Source organism: Eucyclogobius newberryi, unplaced genomic scaffold (genome assembly GCF_026437365.1).
Source record: "Eucyclogobius newberryi isolate DKJ021-1_F unplaced genomic scaffold, fEucNew1.0.hap1 SCAF_1, whole genome shotgun sequence".
Classification (NCBI taxonomy): Eukaryota; Metazoa; Chordata; class Actinopteri; order Gobiiformes; family Gobiidae; genus Eucyclogobius; species Eucyclogobius newberryi.
In genome coordinates, this window is record NW_027315723.1 from 272,501 (window position 1) to 289,722 (window position 17,222).

General features: G+C 49.9%; 1 protein-coding gene across 2 annotated transcripts in view; it reads right to left on the reverse strand.

Annotated features, from left to right (window-relative positions):
* LOC140352314 (collagen alpha-1(XII) chain-like) overlaps positions 1 to 17,222 on the reverse strand; it is a 53,561-nt gene that overhangs the window by 10,231 nt on the left and 26,108 nt on the right. For both annotated transcript variants that reach the window (XM_072439759.1, XM_072440156.1), the window contains exons 16-22: positions 5,289 to 5,342; positions 5,034 to 5,129; positions 3,944 to 3,997; positions 3,210 to 3,263; positions 3,029 to 3,082; positions 2,375 to 2,446; positions 1,426 to 1,461 (exon numbers count right to left, since the gene is read on the reverse strand). In XM_072439759.1, coding sequence (XP_072295860.1) covers positions 1,426 to 1,461; positions 2,375 to 2,446; positions 3,029 to 3,082; positions 3,210 to 3,263; positions 3,944 to 3,997; positions 5,034 to 5,129; positions 5,289 to 5,342 — 420 coding nt within the window. The remainder of the gene's footprint in view (positions 1 to 1,425; positions 1,462 to 2,374; positions 2,447 to 3,028; positions 3,083 to 3,209; positions 3,264 to 3,943; positions 3,998 to 5,033; positions 5,130 to 5,288; positions 5,343 to 17,222) is intronic.

Genomic DNA, 17,222 nt, shown 5'->3' on the forward strand with positions numbered 1-17,222 from the left:
ACTAAACCAGGGCTAAACCAGGACTAAAGAAGGACTAAACCAGGGCTAAACCAGGGCTAAACCAGGACTAAAGAAGGACTTAACCAGGTCTAAAGAAGGACTAAACCAGGTCTAAAGAAGGACTTAACCAGGTCTAAAGAAGGACTAAACCAGGTCTAAAGAAGGACTAAACCAGGTCTAAAGAAGGAGTAAACCAGGTCTAAAGAAGGACTAAACCAGGTCTAAAGAAGAACTAAACCAGGTCTAAAGAAGGAGTAAACCAGGTCTAAAGAAGGACTAAACCAGGTCTAAAGAAGGAGTAAACCAGGTCTAAAGAAGGACTAAACCAGGTCTAAAGAAGAACTAAACCAGGTCTAAAGAAGGAGTAAACCAGGTCTAAAGAAGGACTAAACCAGGTCTAAAGAAGGACTAAACCAGGTCTAAAGAAGGACTAAACCAGGTCTAAAGAAGGACTTAACCAGGTCTAAAGAAGGACTAAACCAGGTCTAAAGAAGGACTAAACCAGGGCTAAACCAGGGCTAAACCAGGTCTAAAGAAGGACTTAACCAGGTCTAAAGAAGGACTAAACCAGGTCTAAAGAAGGACTAAACCAGGTCTAAAGAAGGAGTAAACCAGGTCTAAAGAAGGACTAAACCAGGTCTAAAGAAGGACTAAACCAGGTCTAAAGAAGGAGTAAACCAGGGCTAAAGAAGGACTAAACCAGGTCTAAAGAAGGACTAAACCAGGTCTAAAGAAGGACTTAACCAGGTCTAAAGAAGGACTTAACCAGGTCTAAAGAAGGACTAAACCAGGGCTAAAGAAGGACTAAACCAGGTCTAAAGAAGGAGTAAACCAGGTCTAAAGAAGGACTTAACCAGGTCTAAAGAAGGACTAAACCAGGTCTAAAGAAGGACTAAACCAGGGCTAAACCAGGACTAAACCAGGTCTAAAGAAGGACTAAACCAGGGCTAAACCAGAGCTAAACCAGGGCTAAACCAGGACTAAACCAGGACTAAACCAGGACTAAACCAGGTCTAAAGAAGGACTAAACCAGGGCTAAACCAGGACTAAACCAGGTCTAAAGAAGGACTAAACCAGGGCTAAACCAGAGCTAAACCAGGGCTAAACCAGGTCTAAAGAAGGACTAAACCATGACTAAACCAGGGCTAAACCAGGTCTAAACCAGGACTAAACCAGGGCTAAACCAGGACTAAACCAGGGCTAAACCAGGTCTAAACCAGGTCCAAACCAGGTCTAAACCAGGTCTAAACCAGGACTAAACCAGGACTAAACCAGGGCTAAACCAGGTCTAAAGCAGGACTAAACCAGGACTAAACCAGGGCTAAACCAGGACTAAACCAGGACTAAACCAGGACTAAACCAGGGCTAAACCAGGACTAAACCAGGACTAAACCAGGACTAAACCAGGTCTACACCAGGACTCACTCTCTCTCCTTTGTCTCCCTTCAGTCCGATCAGACCCTGAGAACACAAACAAACAGATGTATTTCTTTAATGGTCATTTTTGTCTGGACAAAACACAAAAGAAAAGGTCAGAAAGGAATAAACTCTTTCAGATTGTTATCTAGAGGCTTCGGCCGCAGAGCGCTCTAGAGGCTTCGGCCGCAGAGCGCTCTAGAGGCTTCGGCTGCAGAGCGCTCTAGAGGCTTCGGCCGCACGGCGCTCTAGAGGCTTCGGCTGCAGAGCGCTCTAGAGGCTTCGGCCGCACGGCGCTCTAGAGGCTTCGGCCGCAGAGCGCTCTAGAGGCTTCGGCCGCACGGCGCTCTAGAGGCTTCGGCCGCAGAGCGCTCTAGAGGCTTCGGCCGCAGAGCGCTCTAGAGGGCTTCGGCCGCACGGCGCTCTAGAGGCTTCGGCCGCAGAGCGCTCTAGAGGCTTCGGCCGCAGAGCGCTCTAGAGGGCTTCGGCCGCACGGCGCTCTAGAGGCTTCGGCCGCACGGCGCTCTAGAGGCTTCGGCCGCAGAGCGCTCTAGAGGCTTCGGCCGCACGGCGCTCTAGAGGCTTCGGCCGCAGAGCGCTCTAGAGGCTTCGGCCGCAGGGCGCTCTAGAGGCTTCGGCCGCAGAGCGCTCTAGAGGGCTTCGGCCGCACGGCGCTCTAGAGGCTTCGGCCGCAGAGCGCTCTAGAGGCTTCGGCCGCACGGCGCTCTAGAGGCTTCGGCCGCAGAGCGCTCTAGAGGCTTCGGCCGCAGAGCGCTCTAGAGGGCTTCGGCCGCACAGCGCTCTAGAGGCTTCGGCCGCACGGCGCTCTGGAGGCTTCGACCGCAGGGCGCTCTGGAGGCTTCGGCCGCAGAGCGCTCTAGAGGCTTCAGACGCAGGGTGCTCTAGAGTCTCGTCAAACTGTCGAACACGAAAATAATCCTCAGTGAGCTTCACTCACAGGTGTGCCATTCTCTCCGGGATTTCCTGGAGATCCTGCGTTTCCATGGGATCCTGGAGATCCTGGAGGCCCCTGGAACATCACAGCAGAGTCAAGTCAGTCTGGTCAGGTCCAGAGACAGGCCCAGAGTCAGGTCCAGAGACAGGTCCAGAGACAGGTCCAGAGACAGGTCCGAAGTCAGGTCCAGAGTCAGGCCCAGAGACAGGTCCAGAGACAGGTCCAGAGACAGGTCCAGAGTCAGGCCCAGAGACAGGTCCAGAGACAGGTCCAGAGACAGTCAGGTCCAGAGACAGGTCCAGAGTCAGGCCCAGAGACAGGTTCAGAGACAGGTCCAAAGACAGGTCCAGAGTCAGGTCCAGAGTCAGGTCCAGAGACAGGTCGAGAGTCAGGTCCAGAGACAGGTCCAGAGACAGGTCCAGAGTCAGGCCCAGAGACAGGTCCAGAGACAGGTCCAGAGACAGGTCCAGAATCAGGCCCAGAGACAGGTCGAGAGTCAGGTCCAGAGACAGGTCCAGAGTCAGGTCCAGAGACAGGTCCAGAGTCAGGCCCAGAGACAGGTCCAGAGACAGGTCCAGAGACAGGTCCAGAGTCAGGCCCAGAGACAGGTCCAGAGACAGGTCCAGTCTTAGTGTCTGGCAGCACAATGTGACTCACCATGGAACCTGGAGCTCCTCTGGGTCCCGTGGGTCCTTCTTTCCCCTGGGGGCCCTGTGGGGGGCAGCACCGAGTGTTTAATGTGAATGTCTCCAACGTGTCAACAAAGACATTCAAACGTCTTATATTTGACAGATTTGGGCCGTTTGGACACGTCACATGACCTAAACTCTGCACTCACCCTGACTCCGGCTGGTCCCACGGGTCCCGCGGGGCCTGCAGGTCCAGGAAGACCCTAGAGCAAGACAAAAGGTTTCACTACAGCTCTGAAAAGACCTAGTCCAGACCCGGTCCAGACCCGGTCCAGACCCGGTCCAGACCCGGTCCAGACCTGGTCCAGACCTGGAAAAAGTGTTGTAATTCTTGAATTACATTTTATAATTCTTCATTTCCCCTAAACATCTCAGACCAAATGAACTGGAGCATTTTGACTTTTGACACAGTGAAATGTCTTGTCTCGCTCTGCTTCTCCTGAGTGTCCTTCTCCTGATGGACCTTCTCCTGATGGACCTTCTCCTGATGGACCTTCTCCTGATGGTCCATCTCCTGATGGACCTTCTCCTTATGGTCCATCTCCTGATGGACCTTCTCCTGATGGTCCATCTCCTGATGGACCTTCTCCTGAGTGTCCTTCTCCTGATGGACCTTCTCCTGATGGACCTTCTCCTGATGGTCCATCTCCTGATGGTCCATCTCCTGATGGACCTTCTCCTGAGTGTCCTTCTCCTGATGGACCTTCTCCTGATGGTCCATCTCCTGATGGACCTTCTCCTGAGTGTCCTTCTCCTGATGGACCTTCTCCTGAAGGTCCATCTCCTGATGGACCTTCTCCTGATGGTCCATCTCCTGATGGACCTTCTGCATCTCGTCCTGGAGCTGGAGGTAGAAACCTGGAGGAAAAAAACAGGGACCCACCTTCTGACCGGGTAGACCTGAGTCTCCGGGATCACCTTTAGGTCCAGGACGGCCCTGAGCAGAAAAAGGAACAGAGGATCAGAGGAGGCTCAGAGGAGGCTCAGAGGAGGCTCAGAGGAGGGTCAGTCAGAGGAGGCTGAGAGGAGGGTCAGAAGAGGGTCAGGAGGAGGGTCAGAGGAGGCTCAGAGGAGGGTCAGAGGAGGCTCAGAGGAGGGTCAGTCAGAGGATGCTCAGAGGAGGCTCAGAGGAGGGTCAGAGGAGGCTCAGTCAGAGGAGGGTCAGTCAGAGGAGGGTCAGAGGAGGGTCAGAGGAGGCTCAGAGGAGGGTCAGAGGAGGGTCAGAGGAGGGTCAGAGGAGGGTCAGTCAGAGGATGCTCAGAGGAGGCTCAGAGGAGGGTCAGAGGAGGCTCAGTCAGAGGAGGGTCAGTCAGAGGAGGGTCAGAGGAGGGTCAGAGGAGGCTCAGAGGAGGGTCAGAGGAGGCTCAGAGGAGGGTCAGAGGAGGGTCAGTCAGAGGAGGCTCAGAGGAGGGTCAGAGGAGGCTCAGAGGAGGCTCAGAGGAGGGTCAGAGGAGGCTCAGAGGAGGCTCAGAGGAGGGTCAGAGGAGGCTCAGAGGAGGGTCAGAGGAGGGTCAGAGGAGGCTCAGAGGAGGGTCCGTCAGAGGATGCTCAGAGGAGGGTCAGAGGAGGGTCAGGAGGAGGGTCAGAGGAGGGTCAGATGAGGGTCAGTCAGAGGAGGGTCAGAGGAGGCTCAGAGGAGGGTCAGAGGAGGGTCAGAGGAGGCTCAGAGGAGGCTCAGAGGAGGGTCAGAGGAGGCTCAGAGGAGGGTCAGAGGAGGGTCAGAGGAGGCTCAGAGGAGGGTCCGTCAGAGGATGCTCAGAGGAGGGTCAGAGGAGGGTCAGGAGGAGGGTCAGAGGAGGGTCAGATGAGGGTCAGTCAGAGGAGGGTCAGAGGAGGCTCAGAGGAGGGTCAGAGGAGGCTCAGAGGAGGGTCAGAGGAGGCTCAGAGGAGGCTCAGAGGAGGGTCAGAGGAGGCTCAGAGGAGGGTCAGAGGAGGCTCAGAGGAGGCTCAGAGGAGGCTCAGAGGAGGCTCACAGCTTCTCCGGGGATCGACATTCCACTGGGCCCCTGAGGACCGGGCAGGCCCATGGGTCCTGGAGGCCCGTTGTCTCCACGAGGTCCGATCGGGCCCTGGACAGAAACATTTATTCATCGGTTTCTGACTAAAAATAAAACAATCAACAAAAAAATAACAATAATAAAAAAATAAAATATTTAATATAAGATAAAAGAATATCCTATAATATAAAATCATATAAATAATTTCATTAAAATAGTATAGATTCTCACCGCTGGACCAGTCTCTCCGCGCTCTCCTCGTGGCCCTTTACTTCCTGGAGCTCCCTGAAACACATGAACGATTTACCATCTTCAAAACAAAGAGTAAAGGGTCTAAACCAGGACTAAAAGGGGCCTGGTTAGACCTGGTTTAGACCTGGTTTAGACCTGGTTTAGACCTGGTTTAGACCTGGTTTGGACCTGGTTTGGACCTGGTTTAGACCTGGTTTAGTCCTGGTTTGGACCTGGTTTGGACCTGGTTTGGACCTGGTTTAGTCCTGGTTTAGTCCTGGTTTGGACCTGGTTTGGACCTGGTTTAGTCCTGGTTTAGTCCTGGTTTGGACCTGGTTTGGACCTGGTTTGGACCTGGTTTGGACCTGGTTTAGACCTGGTTTGGACCTGGTTTGGACCTGGTTTGGACCTGGTTTAGTCCTGGTTTGGACCTGGTTTGGACCTGGCTCTTGCTCAGAGCTGTAGCAGATGTTGGATCTTCGTTGACAGATTCGAAATAAAGATAAATTCTTTTTACACAAACGAGGCTCCGATTTGTGGAAAAACCTCCTTCATCTTTGTTTGATCCACTTTAAGTCTAGACATAAGTCAAACTCTGAAAAGTGCTGCCTCCTGTTTGGAAAAGTCCTGGTCCAGAACCCAGTCCTGGCCCTGGTCCAGATCCAGATCCCAGTCCCGGTTTGGTCCTGGTCCTGGTCCCGGTCCAGGTCCTGGTCCTGGTCCTGGTCCTGGTCCAGGTCCTGGTCCTGGTCCTGGTCCTGGTCCAGGTCCTGGTCCTGGTCCTGGTCCTGGTCCTGGTCCTGGTCCTGGTCCAGGTCCTGGTCCTGGTCCTGGTCCTGGTCCTGGTCCTGGTCCTGGTCCTGGTCCTGGTCCTGGTCCTGGTCCTGGTCTTGGTCTTGGTCCTGGTCCAGGTCCTGGTCCAGGTCCTGGTCCAGGTCCTGGTCCTGGTCTCTTGATGAGGTGAGAGTGACATGAAGCAGTAAAAGAGGATCAGACATGAACTATGTAAAAACAGAACCAGATCTGACTCTGGAGAGAGAAAGTTAAAGGACAGTTTATTTGTAGAGCACGAGTCAAAACACGAGTCAAAACACGAGTCAAAGCGTGAGTCAAAGCGCGAGTCAAAACGCGAGTCAAAACGCGAGTCAAAGCATGAGTCAAAACGCGAGTAAAAACGCGAGTCAAAGGGCGAGTCAAAGCACGAATCAAAGCGCGAGTCAAAGCGCGAGTCAAAGCACGAGTCAAAGCGCGAGTCAAAGGGCGAGTCAAAGCGCGAGTCAAAGGGCGAGTCAAAGCGCGAGTCAAAACGCGAGTCAAAGCGCAAGTCAAAACACGAGTCAAAGCGCGAGTCAAAGCGCGATTCAAAGCGTGATTCAAAGCACGAGTCAAAACACGATTCAAAACGCGAGTCAAAGCATGAGTAAAAACGCAAGTCAAAACGCGAGTAAAAACGCGAGTCAAAGGGCGAGTCAAAGCACGAGTCAAAGCGCGAGTCAAAACGCGAGTCAAAACGCGAGTCAAAGCGCGAGTCAAAGCACGAGTCAAAACACGAGTCAAAGCGCGAGTCAAAGCGCGATTCAAAGCGTGATTCAAAGCACGAGTCAAAGCGCGATTCAAAACGCGAGTCAAAGGGCGAGTCAAAACGCGAGTCAAAGCGCGATTCAAAGCGCGATTCAAAGCGTGATTCAAAGCACGAGTCAAAGCGCGATTCAAAACGCGAGTCAAAGGGCGAGTCAAAACGCGAGTCAAAGCGCGATTCAAAGCGTGATTCAAAGCACGAGTCAAAGCGCGAGTCAAAGCGCGATTCAAAGCGTGATTCAAAGCACGAGTCAAAGCGCGAGTCAAAGCGCGAGTCAAAGCGTGATTCAAAGCACGAGTCAAAGCGCGATTCAAAACGCGAGTCAAAGCGCGAGTCAAAGCACGAGTCAAAACACGAGTTGCTTCACAGGAAATAAAGCGCATTAAAATCATAAAGACAGAAATCACAAAACCTTCATTTCTATTCATTAAATGTAACAGTTTTGTTGACATGAATCATACAGGAGCTCCACAGGGCTGTGTACTTTCCCCTCTGTTCTTCTCCCTGTACACAAACAACTGCACCTCCAGCCACAACACCACCCTCATCGCCATGACGACGCCACCCTCATCGGGCTCATCTGGGATGAGTCTCTACAGGAGGTGGAGCGGCAGGTGGAGCGGCAGGTGGAGCGGCAGGTGCAGTAGAAACAACCTGTTCAATGTTTGATGTTTGTGATGCACCAGTCGATTGACCAATGGCAATAAACCTCAGTCTGATTCTGACATTTTGTCCGTGTTTAGTGATCCAGATGGAAAACCAGAGCTATTGGCCCACACTGGCCCACACCGGCCCACACCGGTCCACACCGGCCCACACTGGACCTCACTGGACCACACCGGTCCACACTGGCCCACACTGGACCACACTGGCCCACACTGGATCACACTGGCCCACACTGGACCACACTGGTCCACACTGGACCACACTGGTCCACACTGACCCACACTGACCCACACTGGCCCACACCGGCAGAAATTCCAGACACCCTTTCTCATATTTATTTGATGTTGCCATGGTGACAGGCGTCTCGAGGATGGACACATCACTTTTAGACTGATTCTTTCCCATATCGACGCACTATCTGCCTCTGCACACGTCTGTGCTGACCACGTGTATCTTAAACCACGACTCTCTGGGTGATGCCGCCACCTTGTGGGTGGAGCTTGTGGGTGTCAGTGACTTTGTGAAGTTTGACACAGATTCTCTCTCTGTCGCCCCCTTTTGGACACGTCATGTCTTTGCTCATTTACTTCAGTCTCTAAAAGTGGTCAAATCTATTTGTTTGCTGTATTTGAGGAGACTTTACATTGTCTTTTTATTGTTTAATCTTTGCACCGAGTTTGTTCCAGAAACATCCTGGTCCTTCTGGTCTTTCCACAGTTTTGGGAACGACACAGAGTCACTGCGGTTTAGATTGAAAGTAGCAGTTTTTCTTGTATAAAATGTGGACTTCTTACACTGGATGACACGGAGTTGTATCTCGAGTCCTTTTTCAGATTCTGAAGCAAATATCTGTGTTTTCAGCTCATCATTCTTGGTTTACTTAAAAAAAGTCCTGATTAAAAAGCAAAATAAATAAGGAAAGCGTCTGAACTCATCAGAACATTAAAGATACTTTAAAAACACAGAGGTTCAAAAGAGAATTTCTCTTTCATTAAACTTTAGTTCACTGTGAACCGCAGAATGGACCTCATTAAAGACCTCAGCATGAACCTCATTATGGACCACAACATGGACCTCATTATGGACCACAACATGGACCTCATTATGGACCATAACATGGACCTCAGCATGGACCTCAGCATGGACCTCAGCATGGACCTCATTATGGACCACAACATGGACCTCAGCATGGACCTCAGCATGGACCACAACATGGACCTCAGCATGGACCTCATTATGGACCACAACATGGACCTCAGCATGGACCTCATTATGGACCTCAGCATGGACCTCAGCATGGACCACAACATGGACCTCAACATGGACCTCAGCATGGACCTTATTATGGACCATAACATGGACCTCAGCATGGACCTCAGCATGGACCTCATTATGGACCACAACATGGACCTTATTATGGACCACAACATGGACCTCATTATGGACCTCAACACGGACCTCAGCATGGACCTCAACATGGACCTCATTATGGACCACAACATGGACCACAACATGGACCTCATTATGGACCTCAACACGGACCTCAGCATGGACCTCAACATGGACCTCATTATGGACCACAACATGGACCTTATTATGGACCACAACATGGACCTCATTATGGACCTCAACACGGACCTCAGCATGGACCTCAACATGGACCTCATTATGGACCACAACATGGACCTTATTATGGACCACAACATGGACCTCATTATGGACCTCAACACGGACCTCAGCATGGACCTCAACATGGACCTCAGCATGGACCTTATTATGGACCATAACATGGACCTCAGCATGGACCTCAGCATGGACCTCAGCATGGACCTCAGCATGGACCACAACATGGACCTCAGCATGGACCTCATTATGGACCACAACATGGACCTTATTATGGACCACAACATGGACCTCATTATGGACCTCAACACGGACCTCAGCATGGACCTCAACATGGACCTCAGCATGGACCTTATTATGGACCACAACATGGACCTCATTATGGACCTCAGCATGGACCTCAGCATGGACCACAACATGGACCTCAGCATGGACCTCATTATGGACCACAACATGGACCTCATTATGGACCTCAACACGGACCTCAGCATGGACCTCAACATGGACCTCAGCATGGACCTCATTATGGACCACAACATGGACCTCATTATGGACCATAACATGGACCACAACATGGACCTCATTATGGACCACAACATGGACCTCATTATGGACCACAACATGGACCTCATTATGGACCACAACATGGACCTCAGCATGGACCTCATTATGGACCACAACATGGACCTCAGCATGGACCTCATTATGGACCATAACATGGACCACAACATGGACCTCATTATGGACCACAACATGGACCTCATTATGGACCACAACATGGACCTCAGCATGGACCTCATTATGGACCATAACATGGACCACAACATGGACCTCATTATGGACCACAACATGGACCTCATTATGGACCACAACATGGACCTCATTATGGACCACAACATGGACCTCAGCATGGACCTCATTATGGACCACAACATGGACCTCAGCATGGACCTCATTATGGACCACAACATGGACCTCAGCATGGACCTCAATATGGACCATAACATGGACCACAACATGGACCTCATTATGGACCACAACATGGACCTCATTATGGACCACAACATGGACCTCATTATGGACCACAACATGGACCTCAGCATGGACCTCAACATGGACCTCAGCATGGACCTTATTATGGACCATAACATGGACCTCAGCATGGACCTCAGCATGGACCTCATTATGGACCACAACATGGACCTCATTATGGACCATAACATGGACCACAACATGGACCTCATTATGGACCTCATTATGGACCTCACCATGAACCTCACTATGGACCTCATTAGGGACCTCAGCATGGACCTCATTATGGACCACAACATGGACCTCAGCATGGACCTCATTATGGACCACAACATGGACCTCATTATGGACCACAACATGGACCTCATTATGGACCACAACATGGACCTCAGCATGGACCTCATTATCGACCTCAACATGGACCTCAACATTGGAGGTGACGTCATTTCCGGTGAGTGTGTCGCGTTTTCAGAGCTGTTCGTTCTTAGAGCCTTTTACCGATTAATCCACGAATTATACACACTATTTACGCATCATATACACGAAAGTGAACGTTTGATTTCTCCGCAAACAATCCGGAGCCTCAAGCCGCTCGCTTTTCAGTATTTCGTGGATTAAAAAGCCCTCCTCACTCTCTAGCTCCAGCCTGAACTAGCCTAGCGTAGCCTAGCCGCTAGCGTCATGGCTGGATCTACCTTTACCTGTTTGAGCTGTCATATGTCGAGTCAGAACCCTGGCTCCTTCTCTGATGACAGGTGCGTGAAGTGCAGTGTAGTGGTAGTTTTGGAGGCCAGGGTTACGGAGTTAGAAGCGCGGATCCGCTGTTTAGAGGAGCTAAAGTCCAGTTATAGTTCGGTTTTAGCGCGAGGGCTACCGGACCGCGCTGCAGGGCGTAGCATTAGCATTAGCAGTAGCAGTAAGGCCGAGCTCAGCCCCTCAGCGTCTCCCTTGCAGCCAGGACTAGACCAGGAACAGAATAGGGACCATTTTGTGACAGTTCGGAGGGGACAAGGCGCTAAACGCCGAACCTCAGAGCGCCGTGAGCTTCACGTCTATAATAGGTTTTCTCCCCTCAGTGAACAAACGCCCGCTGAACACACGAGAGAAACTCTTGTAATCGGGAGTTCTATTGTTAGAGACGTGAAGCTGCCAGCTGCTAGCGTTAGGTGTTACCCGGGGGCCAGAATGGGTGACATCGAAGGAAACCTTAGGATCTTAAAGCGGAGTAGGACCCGTTTCCGGCGAGTCGTGATTCACGCAGGCGGTAACGACGCCCGGCGGAGACAATCAGAGGTGCTCAAAGTTCAAGTAGCCGCGGTGTGTGACCTAGCGAAGTCGATGTCGGACACTGTAATATTTTCTGGTCCCCTGCCCAATCGGATCAATGCTGAATTGTACAGCCGTCTCTCAGCATTCAACAACTGGTTATCCAGATGGTGCCCTCAAAACAACGTTGTCTTTATTGATAACTGGAGTGCGTTTTGGGGAAAGCCCGGGCTCATACGCAGGGATGGCATCCATCCGACTTCGGAGGGTACATCCCTATTAGTTCGGAATTTGACCGATAGTCTTAGTCGTGTTAAGTGACCATCTAGGGATGAGCCCCGGGCGCAGAGCAGCAGCTTAAGACGCTCCTCTGTCGCTGAACTCTCGCCCGTTCTGTTACCTGTGAAGTGTTCAGATTCAAGACAGATAGAGACTGTGTGTGTCCCTCGTGTCCCTCGTGTCCCTCGTGTCCCTCGTGTCCCTCGCGTCCCTCGTGTCCCTCGTGTCCCTCGTGTCCCTCGCGTCCCTCGTGTCCCTCGTGTCCCTCGCGTCCCTCGTGTCCCTCGTGTCCCTCGTGTCCCTCGTGTCCCTCGTACAAATAATGCCAAAAAGTCACATCTCAGAAAAAATATTTCAGGCTCAGACCAAATAACTTAAGGAAAATAACAATCACAAATGACACAAATACACAAATGAATAAACACGTAAAATGTGGACTGCTAAACATTAGAGCAATTTCCTCCAAATCGCTCTTAGTTAATGAATTAATTAGTGACTATAACATAGATCTTCAGCTCCAACTGAAACGTGGCTTCAACAAGACGACTACGTCAGACTAAATGAGTCCACCCCACCCACCCATGTTAACCCCACCCACCCATGTTAACCCCACCCACCCATGTAAACCCCACCCACCCATGTTAACCCCACCCACCCATGTTAACCCCACCCACCCATGTTAACCCCACCCACCCATGTAAACCCCACCCACCCATGTTAACCCCACCCACCCATGTAAACCCCACCCACTCATGTTAACCCCACCCACCCATGTTAACCCCACCCACCCATGTAAACCCCACCCACCCATGTTAACCCCACCCACCCATGTTAACCCCACCCACCCATGTAAACCCCACCCACCCATGTAAACCCCACCCACCCATGTTAACCCCACCCACCCATGTAAACCCCACCCACCCATGTTAACCCCACCCACCCATGTAAACCCCACCCACTCATGTTAACCCCACCCACTCATGTTAACCCCACCCACTCATGTTAACCCCACCCACCCATGTAAACCCCACCCACCCATGTAAACCCCACCCACCCATGTTAACCCCACCCACTCATGTTAACCCCACCCACCCATGTTAACCCCACCCACCCATGTCAACCCCACCCACCCATGTTAACCCCACCCACTCATGTTAACCCCACCCACCCATGTTAACCCCACCCACCCATGTTAACCCCACCCACCCATGTTAACCCCACCCACTCATGTTAACCCCACCCACCCATGTTAACCCCACCCACCCATGTTAACCCCACCCACCCATGTTAACCCCACCCACCCATGTTACCTGTCACACCTCCAGGAGCACAGGCCGAGGTGGTGGTGTGGCAGTGATCTCACACTCAAGCGACTCATGAGCCCTAAAACTAACAATGCATTTCACTCATTTAAAGCCTCATGTGTCGATCACATGTCCAAATATGAAAAACCAAAAAGGAGTTTTGTTCATAGTTATCTACCGACCTCCTGGTCCTACTCAGAGTTTTTAACAGAGTTTTCTGACTTTAGATCAAACTTAGTGTTAGCCTGGGATAAAATAGTTATAGTTGGAGACTTTAATATCCAGGTGAACGTGAGTGATGACTCTCTCAGTAATGCCTTCAGCGCCTTGTTAGACAGCATTGGTTTCACTCAGAATGTAAATAAACCGACTCACACTCACAAGAACACTCTGGATCTTGTCCTAACGTATGGAACAGAGATTAGTGACCTCATTGTCTCCCTCAAAACTCTATATTGTCAGATCATTTCCTAATTACCTTCCAGTTTATTCTTAAAGATCATCCAGTCCCACAAAATAAAGTTATAATGAAAAGGACAATATCTGAAAAATCTATCTCAAAATTCAAAGAAATAATAGAGCCAATATTCAGTGACATGTCATGTGATCGTGTCATGTGATCATGTCATCATGTCATGTGATCATGTCATGTGATCATGTCATGTGATCATGTCATGTGATCATGTCATCATGTCATGTGATCATGTCATGTGATCATGTCATGTGATCATGTCATGTGCTCATGTCATGTGATCATGTCATGTGATCATGTCATGTGATCACGTCATGTGATCACGTCATGTGATCATGTCATGTGCTCATGTCATGTGCTCATGTCATGTGATCATGTCATGTGATCACGTCATGTGATCACGTCATGTGATCACGTCATCATGTCATGTGATCATGTCATGTGCTCATGTCATGTGACCATGTCATGTGATCATGTCATGTGCTCATGTCATGTGATCACGTCATGTGCTCATGTCATGTGATCATGTCATGTGATCATGTCATGTGAATTCTCTGAAGTCTGCTCTTGACGTTGTCGCGCCGTTAAAATAGAAGGTCATTAGGTCAAAGCGCCTCCTCCTGGTACAACCAAGAACTGCGTTCACATAAACAAAGAGTTAGAAAGTTAGAGGGATTATTTCGTCGCTCTCACACAGAAGAATCCCTAAAAGCATGGAAAAGTTGCCTGCTGTCCTATAAGCAGGCTCTGCGTGAGGCCCAAACCAGATATTATTCAAATATAATAGAAGTCAACAAAAGTAACACTAAATTCCTTTTCAGCGCTGTAGCTCGGCTAACAAACTGTCACAGTGCAGTAGAGCCCTCAATCCCAGCTACACTTAGCTCTGATGATTTCCTCCTATTTTTTAACAATAAAATAAAAACAATCAGAGATAAATTAGATGAAATTACCCCCGCTATTAGCCCTGAACTAGCCCAAGCTGTAAATCTAACGTCCCATATAAATCCACCTGTAAACTTAGAAAGGTTCACAGCTGTTGATCAAGCAGAGATAACTTCAGCCATTATGTCCTCTAAAAGCTCAACTTGTGTCCTAGACCCCATTCCAAGCTCCTCAAAGACATTCTTCCCCTAATTATAGACTCTATTCTTAATATAATAAATACTTCACTCGAAAGTGGCTATGTTCCACAGTCCTTCAAACATGCAGTCATTAAACCTCTTCTGAAAAAGACTCATCTAGATCCCGACCTATTGGTAAACTACAGACCTATTTCAAATCTTCCCTTCGTCTCGAAAATCCTTGAAAAAGTTGTAGTAAAACAGCTTTGTCGCCACCTGCAGGACAATAACTTATTTGAAGTTTTCCAGTCAGGGTTCAGAGCCCACCACAGCACTGAAACTGCACTAGTTAAAGTCACAAATGATTTGTTATTAGCCGCTGACGATGGACTGGTCTCAATCCTGGTTCTGTTGGACCTCAGCGCAGCGTTTGACCATCGACCACAACATTCTACTGCAGAGGTTAGAATGTGATGTAGGTGTTGGAGGAACAGCCCTCAGCTGGTTTAAATCCTATTTATCTGATAGGTTCCAATTTGTTAATGTAAACCAGAGCTCCTCACCAAGCTCTAAAGTAATTTACGGTGTGCCACAGGGTTCGGTACTCGGTCCAATTCTGTTTACTCTTTATATGCTGCCATTAGGCAACATTATCAGGTCACATGGCATTAACTTCCACTGCTATGCAGATGACACTCAGCTGTATTTATCAATGAAACCTGATCAGAGCGATCAAGGAGACAGACTTAGTACTTGTGTGAAGGAGATAAAAACCTGGATGACACTAAACTACCTGCTTCTTAACCCTGAAAAAACCGAGGTCATTGTGCTTGGCCCTAAGCATCTACGAGACGCTCTATCTGAGCAGATAGTCACACTGGACAATGTCAGTGTAGCCTCCAGTTCTACTGTAAGAAACCTTGGAGTCTTATTTGACCAGGAGCTCTCATTTAAAGCTCATATAAATCAAGCTTGTAAAACAGACTCTTTCCATTTGCGCAACAAGAGCCAAAATCAGAAGAATCCTGCCTAAAAGTGATGCCGAAAAACTTATCCATGCATTTGTAACGACTAGATTAGACTACTGTAACTCCCTGCTTGCAGCGTGTCCTAAAAGCTCCATAAAAAGCTTTCAACTGGTTCAAAATGCAGCAGCAAGATTACTAACAGGAACAAAAAGAAGAGAGCACATTACGCCGGTGCTGAAGTCTCTTCACTGGCTCCTGTCCAGTTTAGAATCACATTTAAAATTCTACTCTTGACCTACAAAGCCATAAATGACATGGCCCCATCCGACCTCAAAGATGCTATAGAACCATATCATCCAAACAGAGCTCTTCACTCTCAGAATGCCGGCCTTCTGATGGTCCCAAGAGTCTCTAAAAGTACTGTAGGAGGTAGAGCGTTTAGCTCCCAAGCTCCTGTGTTATGGAATCAGCTCCCGACCCATGTTAAATCTGCTGACACAGTCTCTTCATTTAAGTCCAGGATTAAAACGTTCCTCTTCGAAATCGCTTATGGTCAGACTAGTTAGGATCAGAAACATAAACCCACAGCTAAACCCACAGCTTCAGCTAGGAGTAACTGTGCTGGGGGAAGTATGGCAGCTTGAGCACTATCCTCTTCTTCTTCTGACTACTTATGCTATCAAACAATATTTATTTTTTGATTCCACTTGCAAACTGTTCACCACCTTCTTTTCTTTCTCTCACTCCTGAGGACCTGTGGACCCAGATGCCCCTCCCCTGGTGAAGTGGTCCCTGCCCTGTGTGGACGGTCCCTCATCTGCCTGAGGAGTGGGTCCAACTCGCCCCCGACGGTCCCTCATCTGCCTGAAGAGTGGGTCCAGCTCGACTCAGACGGTCCCTCGTCTGCCTGAAGAGTGGGTCCAGCTCGACTCAGACGGTCCCTCTTCTGCCTGAAGAGTGGGTCCAGCTCGACTCAGACGGTCCCTCTTCTGCCTGAAGAGTGGGTCCAGCTCGACTCAGACGGTCCCTCTTCTGCCTGAAGAGTGGGTCCAGTTCGCCTCAGTCGGTCCCTCATCTGCCTGAAGAGTGGGTCCAGCTCCAGTCTCCTCGTGTCCGTCTGTCCGTCTGTGAGAGTCGGATCTCTCCTTCACTGGAACTCCTCCAGGTTTCTACGCTTTTTTCCCAAAGAGGTTTTTTTGTAGTTTTTCCTGGCCGAGAAGGAGAGTCTAAGGACAGAGGACCCTGGGACATCGTCCCTCGCCACCACAGACATTGTCTGACTCCATCGTCCCCACAGACATTGTTGATTCATTTCTCCCTGTGGCCCTCAGAGGCAACTGTTGTTGTGATTTTGGGCCTTACAAAAATAAATTGATTTGATTTGATGGACCTCAGCATGGACCTCATTATGGACCTGAGCATAGACCTCATTATGGACCTCGTCATGGACCTCAGCATGGACCTCATTATGGACCTGATTATGGACCTGAGCATGGACCTCATTATGGACCTCAGCATGGACCTCATTATGGACCTCACCATGGACCTCATTATGGACCTCACCATGGACCTCACTATGGACCTCATTAGGGACCTCAGCATGGACCTCATTATGGACCATAACATGGACCTCAGCATGGACCTCATTATGGACCACAACATGGACCTCAGCATGGACCTC